Source organism: Lagopus muta, chromosome 27 (assembly GCF_023343835.1).
Source record: "Lagopus muta isolate bLagMut1 chromosome 27, bLagMut1 primary, whole genome shotgun sequence".
Lineage (NCBI taxonomy): Eukaryota > Metazoa > Chordata > Aves > Galliformes > Phasianidae > Lagopus > Lagopus muta.
Window position 1 is genome coordinate 2411596 of NC_064459.1, and position 19433 is coordinate 2431028.

Here is a 19433-nt window from a genome sequence, read left to right on the forward strand (position 1 = left end):
GCACTCACACACCTGCACACACACACACCTCTATATGCACATACCTGCACTCACACACCTGCACACACCTCTAATATGCACACACACCTGCACTCATACACCTTTATATGCACACACACACCTCTATATGCACACACCTGCACACACACACTTCTATATGCACACACCTGCACTCACACATCTCTATATGCACACACACACACCTCTATATGCACACACACACAGCTCTATATGCACACACACACCTTTATATGCACACACCTGCACTCACACACCTCTATATGCACACACATACCTTTATATGCACACACCTGCACTCACACCTCTATATGCACACACACACCTTTATATGCACACACACACACACCTGCACTCACACACCTTTATATGCACACACACACCTTTATATGCACACACCTGCACTCACACCTCTATATGCACGCACACACACACCTGCACACACACACCTTTATATGCACACACACACACACCTGCACTCACACACCTCTATATGGACACACACACCTGCACACACACCTCTATATGCATGCACATACCTTTATATGCACACACCTGCACTCACACACCTTTATATGCACACACCTGCACTCACACACTTCTATATGGACACACACACCTGCACACACACCTCTATATGCACGCACACACCTTTATATGCACACACCTGCACTCACACGCCTTTATATGCACACACCTGCACTCACACACCTCTATATGGACACACACACCTGCACACACACCTCTAGATGCAAACACACCTCTATATGCACTCACACACCTTTATATGCAAACACCTTTATATGCACACACACCTTTATATGCACACACCTGCACACCGCACTCTCAGGCCCCGCCCACAACGAGGCCACACCCCTTTCGCCAAGCCCCGCCCACACCGCATATCTCGCGAGATCGAGGGCGTGGCTCACGCCACACCGCGTCGGGAGCTTCCGGCTCCTCATCGCTCCGCACCGCCCGCCATGGCGGCGGCGGCGGCGGCCCCGCGCTGGGTGCCGACCCACGTCCAGGTGACGGTGCTTCAGGCGCGGGGGCTGCGCTCCAAAGCGGCCGATGGGCATGGCGGCAGCGATGCTTACGCCGTCATGGCGTTGGGCCGCGTCAAGTTCTCCACGTCGGTGGCGGAGCGATGCCAGGGGCAGCCGTTGTGGAGGGAGGAGGCGACGTTCGAACTGCCGCCGCCGCCTCGACCCGCAGCGCTGCGCCTCACCGTGCTGCACCGAGCGCTCGTCGGCCTCGATAAGTTCCTGGGCCGCGCCGAAGTCGATCTGGCGGCGCTGAGGGAGGACGGAGGGCGGAGGCATTGCAGGTGAGGGGACGGAGAGACCGGCGGTGGCACTGCGGGCTGCGGGGGGGGGGGGGGTATCGGTGGGAGGAGCCTCAGCGGGTTTGATGATGATACCGAGCTGCGTGGTGGGGATGAGGCGATGGGATGCCGTTCAGAGGGACCTCAGTAGGCTTGGAGGATGAACCTCAACACGGCAGAGTGCAAGGTTTGGCACTTGGGCCGGAGGGATGGCAGGCATCAATACGGACTGGAAGGAGCGGTCCTTGAGAGCAGCCCTGTAGAGAACGACCTGGGGGTCTTGATGGGTGAAAAGCTTAAGATGAGCCAGCAGTGTGTGATTACAGCTCGGAAAGCAAATGGGATCCTGGGCCCCATCAGCAGAGAGGGGGCAGCAGGGACAGGGAGGCGATCGTCCCCCTCTGCTCTGCTCCTGTGAGGCCCCATCTGTAGCACTGCGTCCAGGGCTGGAGCCCCCAGGACAAGAAGGACAGGGAGCTGCTGGAGAGGGTGCAGAGGAGCCACAGAGATGAGCAGGGGCTGCAGCACCTCCACTATGAAGACAGGCTGAGGGAGCTGGGCTTGTTCAGCCTGGAGAAAAGAAGGCTGCGGGGTGACCTCAGTGCAGCCTTCAGTACCTAAAGGGAGCCTGCAAACAGGAGGGGAGTCAACTCTTGGAAAGGGGAGATGACAGCAGGACAAGGGGAAATGGTTTGATGTTGAGGAGGGAAGATTGAGGTTGGATGTCAGGGGGAAGTTCTTTGCCATGAGAGCAGTGAGGTGCTGGAACAGCTGCCCAGAGAGGCTGTGATGCCCTGTCCATCCCTGAGGTGTTCAAGGCCAGGTTGGATGGGACTCTGGGCAGCCTGGGCTGGTGTTAAATGGGGAGGTTGGTGGCCCTGCGTGTGGTAGGGGGTTGGAGATTTGTGATCCTTGAGGTCACTTCTAACCCTGGCCATTCTGTGAAGGCTCCCAAGGGACTCTTGAAGGGATTTGAGTGATTCTGGGCGCCCTTTAGGGGGGAGCTGACGGCACTGCTGGGAATGCATGAGGGAACGCTGGCATCCATCCTGTAGGGCTGCATTGGGATCTGATGATATGGGGGGCAATGGGGATCTGAGCCCCGCTGCTGTGGCACTGCTGGTGATCCGAGCGATCACCTCAGGGCTGTGCTCAGCTTTCCTCTTTAAATATTTACATGTGAGAGCCAACAGGTCACGGTGAGAGGGAGGAAGTTATCTGGAGAAGCTCTGTGTGTTGGCAGCACGTTGTTCATCCAGTTCCAATCCCCTGCTATGTGCAGGGTCGCCAACCAGCAGACCAGGCTGCCCAGAGCCACATCCAGCCTGGCCTTGAATGCCTGCAGAGACATCCACAACCTCCTTGGGCAACCTGTTCCAGCGCCTTACCACCCTCTGGGTGAAAGACTTCCTCCTGATATCCAGCCCAAACCTCCCCTGTCTCAGTTGAGACTTAGTTCAGGCAGGGAACGAAAGCGCAGTGCTGCCAGCACGCATGGATTTGTCTTAATGAATGCTTAGCAGAGCTTAATCACGTGTAAGAGCAGATAATTCGGTGTTATATGGGCTCATGTCACTGCTGGCTGTTAGGCTCTGAGCAGGAAGGTGTCTCCTTTAATAGGCTGTGCAGCTCTGTGTCATACTTACACCTTTGGACGTACACAGCAGTGCGGTGTCCTGAAAGCCCTGGGGTGGTTCCTGGAGCTTGGGACAGCACCAGCACTGTGTGATGTGGTTTGAGAACAGCACTGAGTCACCTTCCTCCTGTGCTGTTCACACCGGTTTGGTCAGAGCCAGGTCTGGGTCGTGTTTGTTAACAAAGCTTGTGAAGTCCTAATTAGCACATAGCTGTCATTAGGGGCTGTGTCAGGCTGTAATGTGTTTACATGCAGAGCCTCGTGCTTACAGCCAGCGAGTTGGCATGGGCTCCTTTCTTTGTGTTGGGACCAAGGGAGAAGCATGGAAAAATATTACTTTGGGGCTCCTGGGAAAACTGATGGTATTCCCCATCATTAGCATTGATTTGCTCTTGCTTTCCTGTTTGCAGCCTGTTTCTTCCACCATCACGTAGCTGCTGTGATGGCATAGAGCATCAGGGGCTGCTGCTGAGCCCTGTGCTGTGACCTGGGTGCTGGCCAGAGCCACTGCTTGTGTTTTGGAGTGGCTGACAGCGCTGGTTGTTTGCAGCTGAAATTTGCCTATGCAGTACAGGTAGCTCCTAGAAACTACACGATGCAGAGCAAAGTCTGCCCTGTACTTTGCTGGGATCAAGCATGGGCACAGAGGGCTGTCCAGGGAGGTTCCAGCTTCCCACAGCCTTCGCTCATTCACTTCTGCTTTGTTTTGTTCATCAGAGCAAATTGCTTTTTCTTATTCTCCTCCACACAAAGTACTGAAGTGTGAACTCGATGGAGTTCTGCCCTTTGCAAGGCAATGTCAGTGTTCTCCAGGCGTCCTTTCTATCAACTCAGTGGAGGGAGGACGCCTGCAGCTCGCTCAGTAGACACAAAATAAACAAATACTTTGGCATGCAGCACTGATAACCTCCCTTCTCTGGCACTACTGTGCTTTGAATGTCATTGAGGGGGACATAAGGAGCAGGAATTGAGCAAGTGCAGTGCAGGCAGGTGCTGGGTTTGCAGCTTGGTTCCCATTCTGTGCTGTGTTTCAGAAGGGAATAAGGCTGTGCCTGGAGCAGATCTCATGGTTTGACCCAGTTGCTCTCTCTCAGAGCTGAGTGGCAGTCCCAGCCATTCTGTAACTCTTGTTTTGGATCTTGCTGTGTTGATTAGGGGTTCTTTAGCTTAAGAAGCATTACCATAGCTGCTGAAAAGGAGCTGGAATGAATGGTATGAGGGTGTGGGAGGCATGCGTAACCTTTCTGGTACAGCGTCAGCAGCTCCCTTTGCACCCACTTCAAAGCCTTGAATCTGTGAATTTCAGGAAGCCTGAAGAAAGTACAGGAAAAAAAGTGGCAGAGCTGACCCACGTCAATTCCATGTGTTGTTTGTGATCCCAAACAAGAAGACAAATTTCACTCTAACAACTTTCTCTTTGCAATAACAAGTGTTTTCCTGTGGGTTCTCGGATGGTGACGTTGGTAAGATTAAAGGTTTTGCTTTTTTTTTCTGCACTGTAGGCTTTTTGCATTCTTACAGCACCTCCTGTTAAGTTCTCAGTGTGTCTGGGGGTCACTGACACTGTTGGTCCTCAACCATGTCTTGCTGAGGATAGAAATCTCCTTTTGCAGGTGGTACAAACTGCGCTCCAAACCAGGGAAAAAGGAAAAGGAGAGAGGGGAGATCGAAGTAGACATCCAGTTCATGAGGAGCAACTTGACTGCCAGCATGTTTGATCTGTCCATGAAGGACAAGGCCCGCTCCCCATTTGGCAAACTCAAGGACAAGCTGAAGGGGAAGCGGAGCAGTGGCTTCTCTGACACAGCCTCAGCCATCGTGCCCAACACGACGCACTCCCCTGCCGACAGCGAAGATGAAGCATCTGAGAAGGAAAAGAAGAAATCCAAGTTCAAAACGCTGTTTTCCAAACCTGGCCTCCAGAAGACTTCCCTCTCCCAGTCCATGTCGGTGCTGCCCACACCTCAACCCGTGGCTGCCAGGGTGAGGCTCAGACCCACGGATTTCCATCCGCAGTGGGATGATGAGGATTCAGAGACCTCTCCAACCTCAGAAGGTGAGTGTGCACCCTGCATGCACGGGGCTGTGCTCAGAGCCATGAGAGGTACTGGAACAGGCTGCCCAGAGAGGCTGTGATGCCCTGTCCTTGGAGGTGTTCAAGGCCAGGTTGGATGGGGCGCTGGGCAGCCTGGTTTAGCATTAAATGTGGAGGTTGGTGGCCCTGCGTGTGGCAGGGGGTTGGAGATTCGTGATCCTTGAGGTCCCTTCCAACCCTGGCCATTCTGTGAGTCATAGAGGCGTTTGAGTTGGAAGGGACCTTTAAAGGCCATCTGGTCCAACTACCCTGCCATGAACAGGGGCACCACAGTTCCATCAGGGTGCTCAGAGCAGCATCCAGCCTGACCTGGAACTTCTACAGGTACAGACGTTCTCAGCTAAGCTTATCTTGGGCTGGCTTAGCAGCCGTGAGCCTAACCTGCAGTGGTGTGGTTCCATAGTGGATATCTGGTAGTTGTAGGTGCTGAGAAGCTGCGTGCAGAGGGCTGGCAGCACTGAGGGACCCAGAGGAGTCACACTCATGCAGCTGTGATCATTTAACGAGTTGTTATTTGCAAGCATCAGAGAAATCTTAAATTTCCCCCCATTTATTTTTTTCCAGGAACCTTTGAAATTCCTCTAGATGAGAACTCCTCTCCTTCTGTATTTAAACATCGTAAAACAGCAACTTTGGACAGCAGGCAGCTGAACCAACCAGCTGCTGGCAACACCAAGAAAGAAGGGCTCTCTTTATTTAGCGGCCTTAAATCTAAAAACGATCCGGTTTCCAAGTCCAGTTTGTGTATCAATGGCAGTCACGTTTATATGGAAGAGAGCACCCTGAAGGACAGCACTCCAGCTTCTTCTCCCTCTCCTCGCAACTTCAGGAAGAAGCAGGTCTCTGCTTCAGAAGAGAATCTCTCTTTCAGGTCTGCTAAAGGACCTGAGGAGACGGAAAGAACGACTCCCAGCAATGCTTTGTCTGGGTCTGCATCCTTGGAGACCTTTAAAGCTATGTCTTTGCCATCGTACAAATTGCTGAGCAGTGAGGATTGTGTGGAAACCAGCATTCCTGTGAGTGTTGAAGTTACCAAAGAGACCAAAAGAACAGACCAGAAAAAGTCTGCCTTGCTTTCGCTGGTCACGGGGAAAAAGGAAGCAGCGAAAACCAGCGATGCTGAAAGTATTCCAGACAGAACTCAGAAGGAAGAGGAAAACAAAGCTACAGAAGAGAAAAATGAACAGGAAGCCAAATGCCTTGAACCTCCAACAGATTTAAGCAGAGGAAACCCTTCGGAAGACATTCAGCCAGAAGGCTTCACGAGTAAGCAGCCATTCAACCCTTTTGATGAAGAAAGGAAACCTGAGAAAGCAGCTGCACCAGCAAAGACCAAAGCTGTCAAACCCAGGTCAGTGACTTTTGCTCCATGTGCTGACATAAATGGTGACACGCAGCGGCTGTAGGTTTGGTTAGGGTGCTTCCTACCCCAGAGCAGCACTTCTGAGCTTGATGCTGCGTGCTGCTCAGGGGGAGGGGAGTTGAAGGCTTGGAGCTAGGCATTGGTCACAGGTATTTCTTTTTTAATTTTTCAATGTGAATAATAGATTGATATAGGGATATTACCTGTGAGTGATGCCAAAATAGCAGTTCCCTGAGCACAAGCATCTTTTCACAGTCTGGGGTAAGTTTCTTGCTGGCTCCTTTTGCAGAAACTAACATTCTTCTGTCAGAGCTGCGTGGCTTGGAACACATCCAAGGGCTGAAATATCAGTTCTAACATCTCTGCTTCCCCCTTCTGTTATTTGCTGTGGTCTTCAAGAGAGTTAACCTTGGAGCCCTTCTGCTTCTGACATTCACAGCAGCAGCAAGTACATCTGGGGCATTTTGTACTCAAGGCTTTTTCGGAAATTCTGCTCCTTCATGTGTGTATGTGGTATCATATATATGTCTGTCTATATATATGTGTGTAAATACATCTGTCTTACTAATAAGGCTATGTTTTGCCTGCCTCTAACTCTCTGTTGTCAGTGCTTCTTCCTGTTTAAACGTCTTGCACACGAAGTGTCTTACTAATGAAAGTGCTTGGGATGCAGAAGTTGAGGCAGTTGAGGCAACCTGAGTGTGCAGATGGCAGCAGAAGCATTTTGACATCCATCAGGTGTTTGTGAGGAGCATTTAAGCATATTTAGTCTGTTAGATAAGCTCCTGGCTCTCTTGCTGTGTAATTTATCTCCATTGTCAGGCAGTGGTGCAGTCTGGTGCTGAAGCTTGTCTGTTGCTGCCTCGTGTTGCATCCACAGGTGACATGCAAGTTTTTTGTCCCTTTTGCAGACTGGGCCTGTCTTCAGAGGAGGAAACCAAAGCCACTCTTCCTACTCTTGCACCTGATTCCCTTCCTGCTTATCTGCCTGTGCCCCACATCAGTAGTGACAACAATCCTTTTGTTCCTAAACTAGGACAGAAAGTAGCAGGCTCTGAGGGCGTTACTTCTGCATCTCTTCCTTCTCCTTTCACTGCAGAGCTTTTAAGTGGCAAGAACCCCTTTAATCCCAGCTGGGGCAGGGAGTCCCCAGCCCCGAGTTCTGACCACACTGCCATCCCTTCATCCCATCACCTTGCAGCCTCTGCTCCCAAAGGGCTCCCAAAGGTCTCTCATAGTGGCAATAATCCTTTTGCTTCTGAATGGGGCCGGGATCCTGGAGGCTGTGATGCACGTGCTTCCACATCTCCTCTGCCTGCACCTTCTCTCCATTCTGGTGGTCGCTTTAATGGCAATAACCCTTTTCTACCCAAGACTGGATGGGGGGTGGATGAGCCAGGTCTCACAGCTGTCTCTGCTTCTTCCCCTGTTGCCCTTCCTGGTGATGGAGACAATTCCTCAGCAGGACTTTCTGCTGATCTGAGCTACTCTGCTGTCGCTGCTTCAGGTGTGAGTGTGGCTTCAACCTGTAATGTAAATGCTGTAGCAAACCCTGCTGGCACTCTTTCTGTCAACCCTGGTGTGGCTCTAAAGAATCAGTGTGATTCTGTACAGGGGCAGGTGGGCCTTTCTTTAGATACAAGCGAGTCAGTGCTCTTCACAGAGAACAGTGCTGAACAGTCACCTTCCTTTGAGAGTAAGCTCAAAGAGAAGCAGGAGGTGCTGAATGAAAAGAGGAGGGAGCAGCATTCACCCACATCAGAGCCTCAGGATGCTCCTGCATCTCCAGTGCAATCTGTGAACCCAGCCCACACGCAGCCTCCTCAGGAAGCTGCAGCAGGGAGAGCTGGCAGGGAGGGGGCTGTTGCACCACAGCCTGCACCACGGCTGTCTTTAATGCAGCAATGCCCCCCAGTTCCTCAGGCTGATGAGTTAAGTGTCAGGCCTTCAGGGGAGGGCAAAGACTCTGCATCTGGCCTTGCTTTACAGGATGAGAAAAGCCCCTGTGCTCGTGGGTCCCTCCCCCAGAACGGCTCTGTGGCAGCCCTCGTCCCACCAGTAAAGCTCAGAGCTGACAGCCTTAGCAGACGTGTGAGGAAGGAAGGGGACGAGGAGTTGTTTGATTCTCTCACGAATCTGCAGTCTGCCCTTTCAGTTACTGGAGATCACGGCGTGAGGCCGGCTGCCCTTCCTGCTATTCCTGAGGCAGGCTCTGATGATGAGCTGCAGGGTGACTGTCAGGAAAACCACGGCGTTGCTGCAGGTGATCAGGACGTTTCAGAGCCTGTAGATAGAATGCCTTTGCACGAGAACCAGAAGGAGAGCTCTGATAGCTCTGCTGCAGGCAGAGTAACCCTGTGTGCAGGAGGAGGAAGTGCTGTGCCTGTGCTGCCTGCAGGAGGGCACGGCCACGGGGTCAGTAAGCAGACACCTGACTCAGGTATGACGCCTCATTCCAGTGAGCAAAGTCATTTTGAGAAACAAGAAAGGAGTGCTGGTGCTGGGGAGCGTGCAGAGAGTGACTTCTTTGAGCCTTCTGTTTCCTCTTCTTCCCTGTCGTCTTCTTCCCAGCCTCGCTCCTCCTCTCGCTCCCTCTCCTCTGACACCCCAAGTCAGAGAGCAGAGTCTCCGAAAAAGCCAACAGCAGAGGGCTTCGCAGATAAAGCAGGAAATTCTGGCAAGAAGAAGCTTCTTCAGGCATGGGTTTCACCCTCTGAAACGTACCCTAACCAAACTCAACAGGGTGGTGAAACCGTGTCTCCTAAGCACAGGTGAGAGAACATGGGAAATACATTGAAGGTATCTCAGTGCTGAGAGCCTTGCCCTCGATGTGAGCGTTGCCTTTGATGTGAGCTCTGCCTTTTCTTGCTCTGTTAGAACCAGTGCTACGAATCCTGAGCAATAAAACACCTTCTGACACTTTATGGCACAAAATCCCATCAGATCAATTGCACTGCCTGCATGTCCCAGGAGAGCAGAAGCATTTGGTGTTTAGAAAGAACCACAGATTCATTAAGAACTCATACACTGGTGCACAGAAGATGGGAATAACTGCTGGTATTACTGCCTTCTCCTGTGGACTGACCTTGCTTTTTCCTTTGTGACATTGTTTAGGATATATTTCCCTTGTTACTGCTTCTTTATCTCCTGAAGTCTTATGGAGTTCTTTATGCCTGAAGTCAGTAAAGACAGCAGAAAGAACTGGAGTGCACTTAGAGGAGCTGAGGCAGAGATGCTTGATCTTCCCAAAGTAGAATCTTTAATCTCTGGACTGGGAGGGAGCACAGAGTAGGGATTTCCCCCAGTTTCTCACTGCATTTGTTTGCACTCTGAAGATGTAATGCCAGTATCAATGTACTGCTTGAATGACACAAGCCTTTTGTGATGTTACAGACTTCACCCTGTGAAGCCAATGAACACCACAGCAAATAAGTCCCAAAGCAAAGACCTGAATGTCATCAGCGCTATGAATGAGAAGCTGCTGGAGATGAACATAAAGGTAAGGTGGAGAGAAGCACTTCAAACTCAGCTCCCACACATTGCTTAGGCTTGTGTCTCCTGTTTTGTATCCCTGTGCTTGTGCTCACACCATGGGGAACGTGCTGTTTCCTTTTGCCCTTAGAGGGGGGGGCATTCTTGCATCTATTTCCCTGCATCTCATCAGTAACAGCATCAGAGCCTCCTGTTTGCTCAGGGGTTTCTGAGTGGAGGGGATGGAAGGCTGCTGCCTGACTGCCCAGAGGTGAGCAGGACGTTCAGAGCTGCAGCTCTGAGTGACGCTGCTGTGCTGGTCCTGCTTGTGAGCTGCATAACTTGGATCAGCAGGAAGGACTGGACAAATTGGTCACTGTTGATAAGCAAACGTGATTAGTCTGCAAAGCTTCTTTTTGCCCTGAAGTAAGTTTGTGGATCTTAAAGATGGGAAAAAGGTATCCTGGGGTGGCTGCTGCCTTGTGATGTGTTGATTTTATATCCTCTGCTTCCTAAAAGCATCGCTGTGCAGCTTGTATAACCACTCAGATTTAATGAGTGGGTGATTCTTCTGATAATCTTGGTCTCAAGTGACCTCTAAAGCCAATCCTGCAGTGCCTCCTTCCGGGACAAGTGGAAAAGAAGAAAGTTTAATTTAAATGGTAGAAACCTGTCATGTTGAAATATTTGTGGAGTTTAAGGCAGAGTTTTCCAAGTGTGTTTGTGGTGATAATCTGAAGGAGAGCAAAATGCCTGAGGCCTGTGGGAGGGTTTGTGCTGTTTCACCTGAGTTTGACCTCCCAGGTCTTCAGTGTATTTCAGGTCTGTGCAGTCATAAGGTTTCAATGAGCAGCATCCACTGAGATTGGATGTAGCTCTACAAAGGTGGGAAGCAGCAATACTTCTGAAGAGCAGCTTTGTGTTGGCAGATGGACGTACAAGGCAGTTCCTTGCTGCCTGAACTCCAAACCACCTCTTGGACAGCATTCAGTTCTTACCTGCAGTGTGAGATGACCCTGCCTTTCTTTTGCAGAAATACAATCCTTCAGATCCTGCCTATGCTTATGCTCAGCTCACACATGATGAGCTGATCCAGCTGGTCCTGAAACAGAGGGACACAATCACCAAGAAGGATCTCCAGGTGCGTGAGCTTGAAGACTACATCGACAACTTGCTTGTCAGAGTCATGGAAGAAACCCCAAACATCCTTCGTGTTTCAACTTCTGGAAACAGAAAAGCTGGGAAGATGTAGGAGATCTCTGGATGTCAAACAAAGGGCTGAGATCCTGCCAGCAGAGTTTGATTAATAAGGAGACGACATGAAATAGGTGACAGCGCTGTGCTGCCTGCAGACAATGAGCTCTTCTGTTTCTGGCTTGAGCAGCCATCAGTTGGAGTAATGCTTACATCAGCTCTGGTACATGGAGCTCCAGAAGTAGAATCATTTCCCATATTTATTTTTTGGTCTTTTTCCATGATTGGGGAAAGATTTGTTCAGGCATTTAACCCAAAGTCTGATTGCCCACAGGAAGGATGAAGGGTTTGTTGTTGTTTTGTGTGTTTCCCTTGCCAGCAAAGCGCTGCTGATCCTTCGATGAAGATTTTTTTCACTGTTGTTTTTGAGCAGCTTTGATAGATCAGTTACTCATCTGTCTGCACCTGAAGTTGTAGTGCAATATAAAATCTCATACAGTAGAGCTCGAGGATTTGATTTTTCCTTTTATCTTTTGACACTGGAGGAATCCAAAGAATGAACGCTTCAAGAACAGAGCCGTGTGGGCTGCATTTTAAAAGCAATTTAATGCCCTGAAACGGGGTGCGAGTTTAAACCTCAGTTTGGAAAGGAGGAAACAAAGCAAAATGAATGAGACAACACAAGCAAAGCAGTTCTCCAAGGGGAAGGCTGACAGGGTTTTAAACATGGATGCTGTGGGATGTTTGTGTTCCATAGGAATAAGGAGTAGCAACGGGTTTGGGCCGATGGTACGTTGTGGTGGAAGCTGTTCTCTGGATTTAAACTCCTGATTCAAAGGCTGGTTGAACAGGGAAGGCAAAGGTACAAACACCTGGATTCTGCTCAATAGTCCTGGGTTGGGGTGGATTTCTGTGTACACATGCATGGCCTGTGGCTTCTGTGTGAAAGTTCTGTGATGGTTTTGGTGTCAGACCATTGCAGTTTATTGCATGTAAGTGCCTTGAATTTTGGAGCTTACCCTGGAGCTGCCTTCAAGGGCGATCAGGCTTAAAACTCATCTCTTTTTTTTTTGTATCCAGCGTACAAAAGGAACCAAATTCCACTCTTCCCCTTGGGATGGGAGCAGTCAATATCAGCACTCAGATCCTGCTGTGTTCTTTGTGACCTGAGCTCAGAAAGGAATGAAAATTTCATGCTGTTGGCTCTGCAAGACAATCAAATATTCCTTAATTTGTGGCTTCTTTGCAGCTCAGTAGAGACAAATGCTTCTCAGCATTGCCTCAGGCAGAGAACAGCAGCACAGGGCTGTGAAGCAGCCACTGCAGCAGGCTTTCTCCACTGAAAGTTAAACATGCCCCTGTTTTTTGTGGTCATCTCTTGTCCAAGGTCAACAAACCGAATTTCTTTGCAGCTCTTAAGTTCACCAGAGTTTGTGAATGCCTTGAAAGAAAGCTGAAATACCAAAGGAGTGTGCAGCAGAGGAACACAGTGAGCGCTCCTACCTTCTGTAATTGAAGTAATCTATTAATTAGGTCACTTCTGACGTAGCCTGAAAGGAGTTTCTAACACAGTTTTCCTACAGCAAAGCACTTTATTGAGGGATTGATTATTAACCTCTTAGCAATAATCTTACTAGTTTCATAAAACACTGAAAATTACTGGAGACTTCTCAAGTAAATGCTGTATTTTTGTAGTGGAAAGTAGCTAATATATTATCCTAGAGATGTTTGTTGATTGGAAAACTCCAAGCGTGCTGTTAATCACATTTTCTTTCTGTAATTGGGCGGATGGCTGAAATCAAAGCTCTCCTGACAGCTCTCCTGCATCAGAAGCTCAAATCGAGGAAAACCTTTTGCTTTAAGCATCTTTAAGAGTCTCTGAAGGCTCGAGGTGGTGCTTTTCTGTACCCTCTTCTGTGAAAGATGGCTCTGAGATGCAGAAGTTGTGAGCAGTACCTTCAGCTCCTGCAGGGCTTTGGGTGGCTCCGCTCGGCGTTGCTGGGAATGGATGCTGCTCCTCCTGCCTGCAAACAGCAGCGGGGTGGAGGAGTGCTTTGCTTCCTCCCTGTGGATCTCTGGAAAGAAATGGTTCCCAATACCTCATGGATAAACTTCTAGCTTTCTGATTGTTCTGGTTTAGAGAGACAGAAAAACCAGTAGTGCCTTCAAACAACGTTAACAGTTCCAAATCACAGATGCTGCTGTTGGTAGTCATCACTGGACGCAGGCTGAGGAAGGCCTGATGTGCTTTTATGGTTCTCACTTCAGCAGTGAGGGCACTGCTGTGGTTCCTGCTGTGCTCTGTGATGCTGTGCGCAGTGCTCCTGCAGTCTGGATTCCACAAAGCTTTTACAGTGGGTTTTGTGCATTCCTTTTGGCTACGATGTGCATCTCGAGGTTCTGCACGCAAATGAAACACTGATTAATGAGTCTCCTTAGAGACAAAGCCTTAAGACTTGTACTGTCCTTTGCCAGTTACCACTTTGCCCATCGAGGTGTATGGCCTTTGCAGGGTGGGTTATCTCCTGTGGTGACAGGTGCTGCTGCAGGCAGCGCTCCTGGATGAGCCACACTTCCATTCCGCAGCTGTGGGAACGTGGCACAAACCTCAGACCTCCATCTTTGGTTAGCAACACTATTTAAAGCTTTTCTTTGGTGTAAGGGGTGCTCGCCTTGATTTTAAGGGACCTAAGAATCGAGTGCATTTTCTTGTTTGATTACTGAAGGACCTATATGTATTTTTCCGTTTATGGGGTCTGCTTTTATTTGCAGGTACTGTTTGTTTTTAACCCCCCTTTGGTTTTGTGGAACACTACAATAAAATTACTTTAATTCCAATGTTCTCATCGCTGTGTTTTTTCCTGTGTCAGAGGGAAAGGCAGCGGATGTCTGAGCGCAGCTCCACGGGCCCTTCCTCAACCTGTTTGTGATGGTCAGAGTCACCTGATTTCTGGATAACATCTCCTAATTGAGGTGTGGGATGCTGGGTATGTTCTGTCTCCTTGGCAGCTGTGGGACAGAGGGAACTTTGAAGCACGCTGTGCCTCTTGAGAACAGGTGAAAAAGGCAGCAATGGCTCAACAGTGACCCACAGCCTGAACCCACAGCCTGTGCTGCTGCAGGCAAAGCTCGGCTGCTCCTCGTGTTGAACGTCCTCGCCCTGCAGCTCCTTTATGCTGCATTCATCCCTGCCAGTTGCCCGTGATGTAAACATCTGACAGGGTGGGAAAACCTGCCGGGCGAGCTCATCACGGAGCCGAGAGTTTCTGCGAGCGGAAAATGTGCAAAAGGTCCTCGGCCGGGAGCAAAATCAGCCGCAGTTCCGCGGAGATCCGCGAGGGAGGAGCCGCTCAGCGACGTGGGGCGGAACGCGCGGGGCCGGAACGCAAAGCTTGGGAGCGGCGCTCCGCCCGGACCTCGACGGGGGTTGCACCGTGCGGCGTTGTGATTGGCTGAGAGCGGTGCGCCCCCCGCGCGGGTCCCCATGGCGGCGCACGGCCGCTGCCCCGAGTGCGGCTCCTCTGCGCTGCTGGAGGACGCGCACTACGCGCAGCAGCAGTTGGTGTGCGCCGCGTGCGGCTGCGTGCTGGCCGAGGGGCTGCTGACCACCACCTACAGCGACGAGGGGCAGCTGCGAGGTGAGGGCTGTGCCGAACGGGGCACCGCAACAACCCCGTGCAGCGCTGCGGGCTTGGGGCTGAGTGGTTGGGTGACCGTGAAGAGGAAAGGGACCTGGGGGTGCTGGTTGATGCTGAACACGAGCCAGCAGTGTGCCCAGGTGGCCAAGGGGGCCAACGGCATCCTGGCCTGCATTAGAAATAGTGTGGCCAGCAGGAGCAGGGAGGTGAACATCCCTCTGTACTCAGCACTGGTGAGGCTGCATCTCCAGTGCTGTGTTCAGTTTTGGGTCCCTCACTACAAAAAAGGCATTGAGGCCCTGGAACGTGTCCAGAGAAAGGCAGGGAAACTGGTGAGGGATCTGCAGCACAAGTCTTATGAGGAGCGGCTGAGGGAGCTGGGGTTGTTCAGTGTGAAGAAGAGGAGGCTCAGGGGAGACCTCACTGCACTCTACAGCTTTCTAAAGGGAGGCTGTGATGAGGAGGGCTTTGGCCTCTTCTCCTAGGCAACAACCAGGACCTGAGGAAACGGCCACAAGTTGCAGCAGAGGAGGTTTAGGTTGGACGTAAGGAAGAACTTTTTCTCTCAGGCACTGCAATGGCTGCCCAGGGAGGTGGTGGAGTCGCCGTCCCTGGCAGCGTTCAAGAGGCGTCTGGATGAGGAGCTGCGAGATCTGGTTTAGTGCTTGTGGTAGCAGTGGTGATGGGAGGGCGCTTGGACAGGATGGTCTTGCAGGTTCCAACCTTGTGATTCTATGGTTCTGTGGTTCTCTGCACAGCCGTGGTGCTCTCGGCACTGACCACTGCTGTTTCTTTCAGAGGTGTCCTATTCGCAGAGCACTGGGCAGAAGGAGCAGTTGAACCGCTGCGAGCAGCGAGGTAAGAGCAGACACCCCCACCTTGGGTTTCTCTGGGCTGCATTTCTCTGGACGACCAATGCTGGTGCATCACCACCCTTATTGCAAACAGCTCCTCCCTCATGTCCAGCCTAAATCTTTCATTTTGAAATCGTCCCCCTTGTCCTGTCATAGCAGGCTCTGCTGAAGGGTCTGCCCCTTTCTTACAGCCCCTTGGGCTGCTCTCAGGCCTGCCTGGAGCCCTCCCTTTCCTGGCTGCACAATGCCCATGCTCTGCTTGTCCTCACAGGGCAGTGTTCCATCCCCCGGATCATTTCTGCTTTGCTGTAATTCTAACACACCTCTGAAATGGTAAAAAGCCTTCAGGAGCTGACAGTCGAACACGAAGGAAGGAGTTAGTTCTGCTGATCCTTAAGGGCAGTGTCTTTTTTCAGGGATCAGACGGGTCCAGGATCTCTGTAAGGTTCTTCGGCTCCCGTCGGTGTTTGAGGGAACGGCCGTCTCCTACTTCCAGAGGGCACTGCAGCACCCCTCCTTCCGCCTGGTCAGCCTGGAGAAGAAGGAGCTCCTGGTGGGCTGCTGTGTGCTGGCAACCTGTCGGCAGCACAACTGGCCACTGACGTTGGGAACGATCTGCTCCCTCCTCTATGCAAAGCAGGAATTGGTCACCAGCGTCTACCTGAGCCTTCAGAAGGAGCTCGGGATCTCAGTGCCGGCGCTGAGCCTTTCAGATCTGGTGAAGACTCACCTTAACAGGTAATGGGAACCTGTGACCCGTGTGGCGCTTTGTGTGCAACACCGGTTTGTGCAGGAGCTTCCAAATGCAGTTGCTGTGGAAAGCTGTTTGGAGAGCAGGCAGTGAGGGACTTAGGCATGGCGAGCTACTGCTTAACTCAAGAGCAGGGTGTGTTTGCCCTTAAGGACCTCACTGTGGCTTTCTTGGTGTTTATTTAGATGGATGACTGCAGCAGCGGCTGCCACTGTGGTGGAGTATCAGCGAGCCCTCAGGAGGCTGAGGGCAGAAATCCCTCACAGTCTGAGCCGTGTTGCTGTAGCCACGTCCCGATGCTTTTCCTGCTGCTAACAGTGGGTTTTCTCCTCTTCCAGTTTCCGGCTGTTCCAGCACACAGAGGACATCCCTGTCCTGTTTGTGGAGGACAAGGAGTCGATGCTCGCCCGGACCATGCAGGTGGTGGAGCTGGCCAGCGAGACGTGGCTGGTGACAGGCCGGCACCCCGTCCCCATCGTCACAGCTGCAGCCTTTCTGTCCTGGCAGTCACTGCAGCCCTCCGCCCGCCTCACCTGCACGTTCACACAGTTCTGCAAGGCAGCAGGCGTCGACCTGCCTCCCCCAGCACGCCTGAGGCTGAAGGAGCTTTATGATGTCCTCCTGAGGATGGCAGCTGAGCTCGCTTGGCTGAAGGTGCTTAACTTGGACAAGAAGACGGTGGTCAAATACATCGGGGATCTGCTGCAGCACCGAACCTTCCTGCTGAAAAATGCCTTCCGTGCAGCAGATGTGGAGGAGCAGCAGAGGGCAGCCCAGGCCGAAGACTCCTCCAGCAATCCTCCAGCAGCAGCAGGGACAGCACAGGCCGAGGGCCGTTCCACAGAAGGGAAACAGAAGGCTGTGGGCAGCCGGAGGCCCTTACTGCCACCCTGCCTCCTCCATCCAAGGAAGAGGCTGCGCACTGCAGCCTTGAGCGCTTCGGATGCTGGCGTCACTGGAGATGATCCCATCTCTGACAGTGAAATAGAGCAGTACCTGAGGGGCCCAGAGGAGATCAGGGCATTCAGGAGGGCCAAAGCGTGGCAGTAAAGATGAACGTCACTGGAACGGCAACCCCGGAGCATCGGAGAGTCTGGAACCAAAAGCGTAAATCCTGGTGGTTAAAGAGCTATGGAGTGCTGCAGGGAGGAAATGGGGTGGGGTGGGGAGTGGACGATGGCTTCTTTCGTGTTCTGGACCACAATGAGTCATTTTAATTAGAAGTAAATAGAAACACAGGTGCCAGGAATGGTTTCAGCTGCTCCGGCGTCGGCTGGACAGGGAAACCAATGGGGATCTGCAGCCAAGTGACAGCAGTGGGGTCTACGAGCACAGCACTGCTGGCTGTTTAATTCACACACTGTGAGGCAGTGACCTGTGTCTGCCTAACGGGCTGTTGTGTTTGCATGCAGAATCTGTGGGGAATAACAGCACTTTTTGGCAGATTTTGCAAATCTTTAATATATTAAACAAAACGTATCTGCTAGAAACATTCTATTCATATAAAAATGCAAAAAGACCCCTTTAAAGACATTTCTTTGGCATATTTTCCCTTCCCTCCCCCATGTATATTGCAAGAAGCTCTCTGTTGATCTGTCATTTGCTTGTAATGTAAACATACAAAGAAAAAAAGTGTAATTAATAATACCAAGCTTTTTATATAATACTGTCACAGTGCAGCAAGCATATATAACAACTCAGCATCAGCAAGACTGTGTGGGCTGCAGAATTGACATAAGGATGTAAATTGCATCGAATTCCAGGCACAATAAACGTGGTATGAAGCAGGCTGTTTGGTCAGGGAAGTCTGGCAGCCCAGGGACACAGCAAAGCCAGTGAACTGCAGCCCTGCAGGACGAGGGGTTCCAAAGGGAGAGGAGTTGGATTCTGAAGGGGAGAAAAATCTGCCTCTAAGTGCTGTTTTGCTCTGTTAACTCCTGGATCCCTCGGCTGTGGGGTAGCAGAGGGCTGGCTTGAATGCTTCCCAGCGCTGCAGTCCTTTGCTGCTCCCCGGGACCCCATGGGAGGTAGGTAAATAATTAAACCCATTTGCACACGTGAGAGAACTGAGGCTGAAAACAGCACAGATAGACTCCCCTCGTTCTCCTTTAAGCAAATGGAGACTTGGGAGTGCTCCTAGAGCCTCCTACAGCCTGCAGTGAGTCTGGCTTTTTATTTGCCTGCTGGAAAAAAGGGGGACCTGTTTTTAAATGGGGAAGAATAAGTGCTTAGCAAAGTTCCAGCCCTTTGAACGTACTGCAGTCCTTAGGAAGGGCCCTGACAGCACCGTGGGCATCTCACTGTCCAGGAGCAGCCTCCTGTGAGGGAGGAGCCCACACTGGAGGGACAGGAGGTGGCTCAACACAGCGCTGTTGGTGTCCTGGCTTTGGGGGAGCAAAGCCTGCTGGGTCCTGTGTGCACACATGGGTGAAGGATGAGGACCTGCTTCGGTGCCTGCACCCAATTGGGCTCTTTGGTTCCTGGAGGAGATGGGCAACCCGTGTCCACCTCAGGCAGAGCAGTGCTGCTGCTCCACCCGTTTGCATAGGTCACACCTGGGAGGGTTTGGGAGCATTTTCCTGCGGTGCTTTTAGTGTCTGACATCCACAGAGTGCAGACAGTTTCTCGGATCAGTGCCTTCTCTTACCTTGTGCTTGCTTCGCAATATGGCTTTTGCTTTGGCAACCCTCGGGGCTCAGTGCTGTCCTTTAAGATAACAACGTTTGCTTTTCATAACACTTCAAACTGAGACTCTTTCAGAAAAAGCTCATTTGGGGCCACCCAAGCGTCCGCACGACCTGCCTACGTCTTTGGGAGTATTGCATTCGTGGCTGTGGGAGAGCATTGCTGCTAAGGCGGAGGCACTTGCATCAAGTCTATACATATATACATTCACCAATATAGAAATTTGAAAAATAGACATTTGTTTCCTTTGTATCTTATAAAATAGCATTTAGGATCAGTCTGAAGTGAGGTGCGGGAGCGACGGAAGCGAGGCTGCAATTCGTGCTGCTGAAAAGCAATGGTTGCCTTTCACCTCCGCCTCTCGGTGCTGCAACATGGGCAGGCTGTGACGCCCGTCCTGC

At 51.3% G+C, this 19433-nt stretch overlaps 2 protein-coding genes across 3 annotated transcripts; both read left to right on the forward strand.

Moving 5' to 3' along the window:
- The first annotated feature begins 949 nt into the window (after positions 1–949).
- RAB11FIP1 (RAB11 family interacting protein 1) lies at positions 950–13942 on the forward strand. Of its 2 annotated transcripts, XM_048928029.1 has the most exons (6): positions 950–1348; positions 4595–5037; positions 5641–6427; positions 7351–9210; positions 9833–9938; positions 10944–13942. In XM_048928029.1, the coding sequence occupies exons 1-6, from the start codon at positions 1002–1004 to the stop codon at positions 11160–11162; spliced, it is 3762 nt and encodes a 1253-aa protein (XP_048783986.1). In that variant the 5' UTR covers positions 950–1001; the 3' UTR covers positions 11163–13942. The 2 variants fall into 2 exon arrangements, with proteins under 2 accessions (XP_048783986.1, XP_048783987.1); XM_048928030.1 differs by lacking the exon at positions 7351–9210.
- A 543-nt stretch (positions 13943–14485) lies between these two features.
- Positions 14486–17397, forward strand: BRF2 (BRF2 RNA polymerase III transcription initiation factor subunit). The gene is made up of 4 exons (XM_048928031.1): positions 14486–14742; positions 15541–15600; positions 16013–16334; positions 16686–17397. Exons 1-4 carry the CDS (start codon positions 14589–14591, stop codon positions 17395–17397), a joined length of 1248 nt encoding a protein of 415 aa, XP_048783988.1. The 5' UTR covers positions 14486–14588.
- The last annotated feature ends 2036 nt before the right edge of the window (positions 17398–19433 follow it).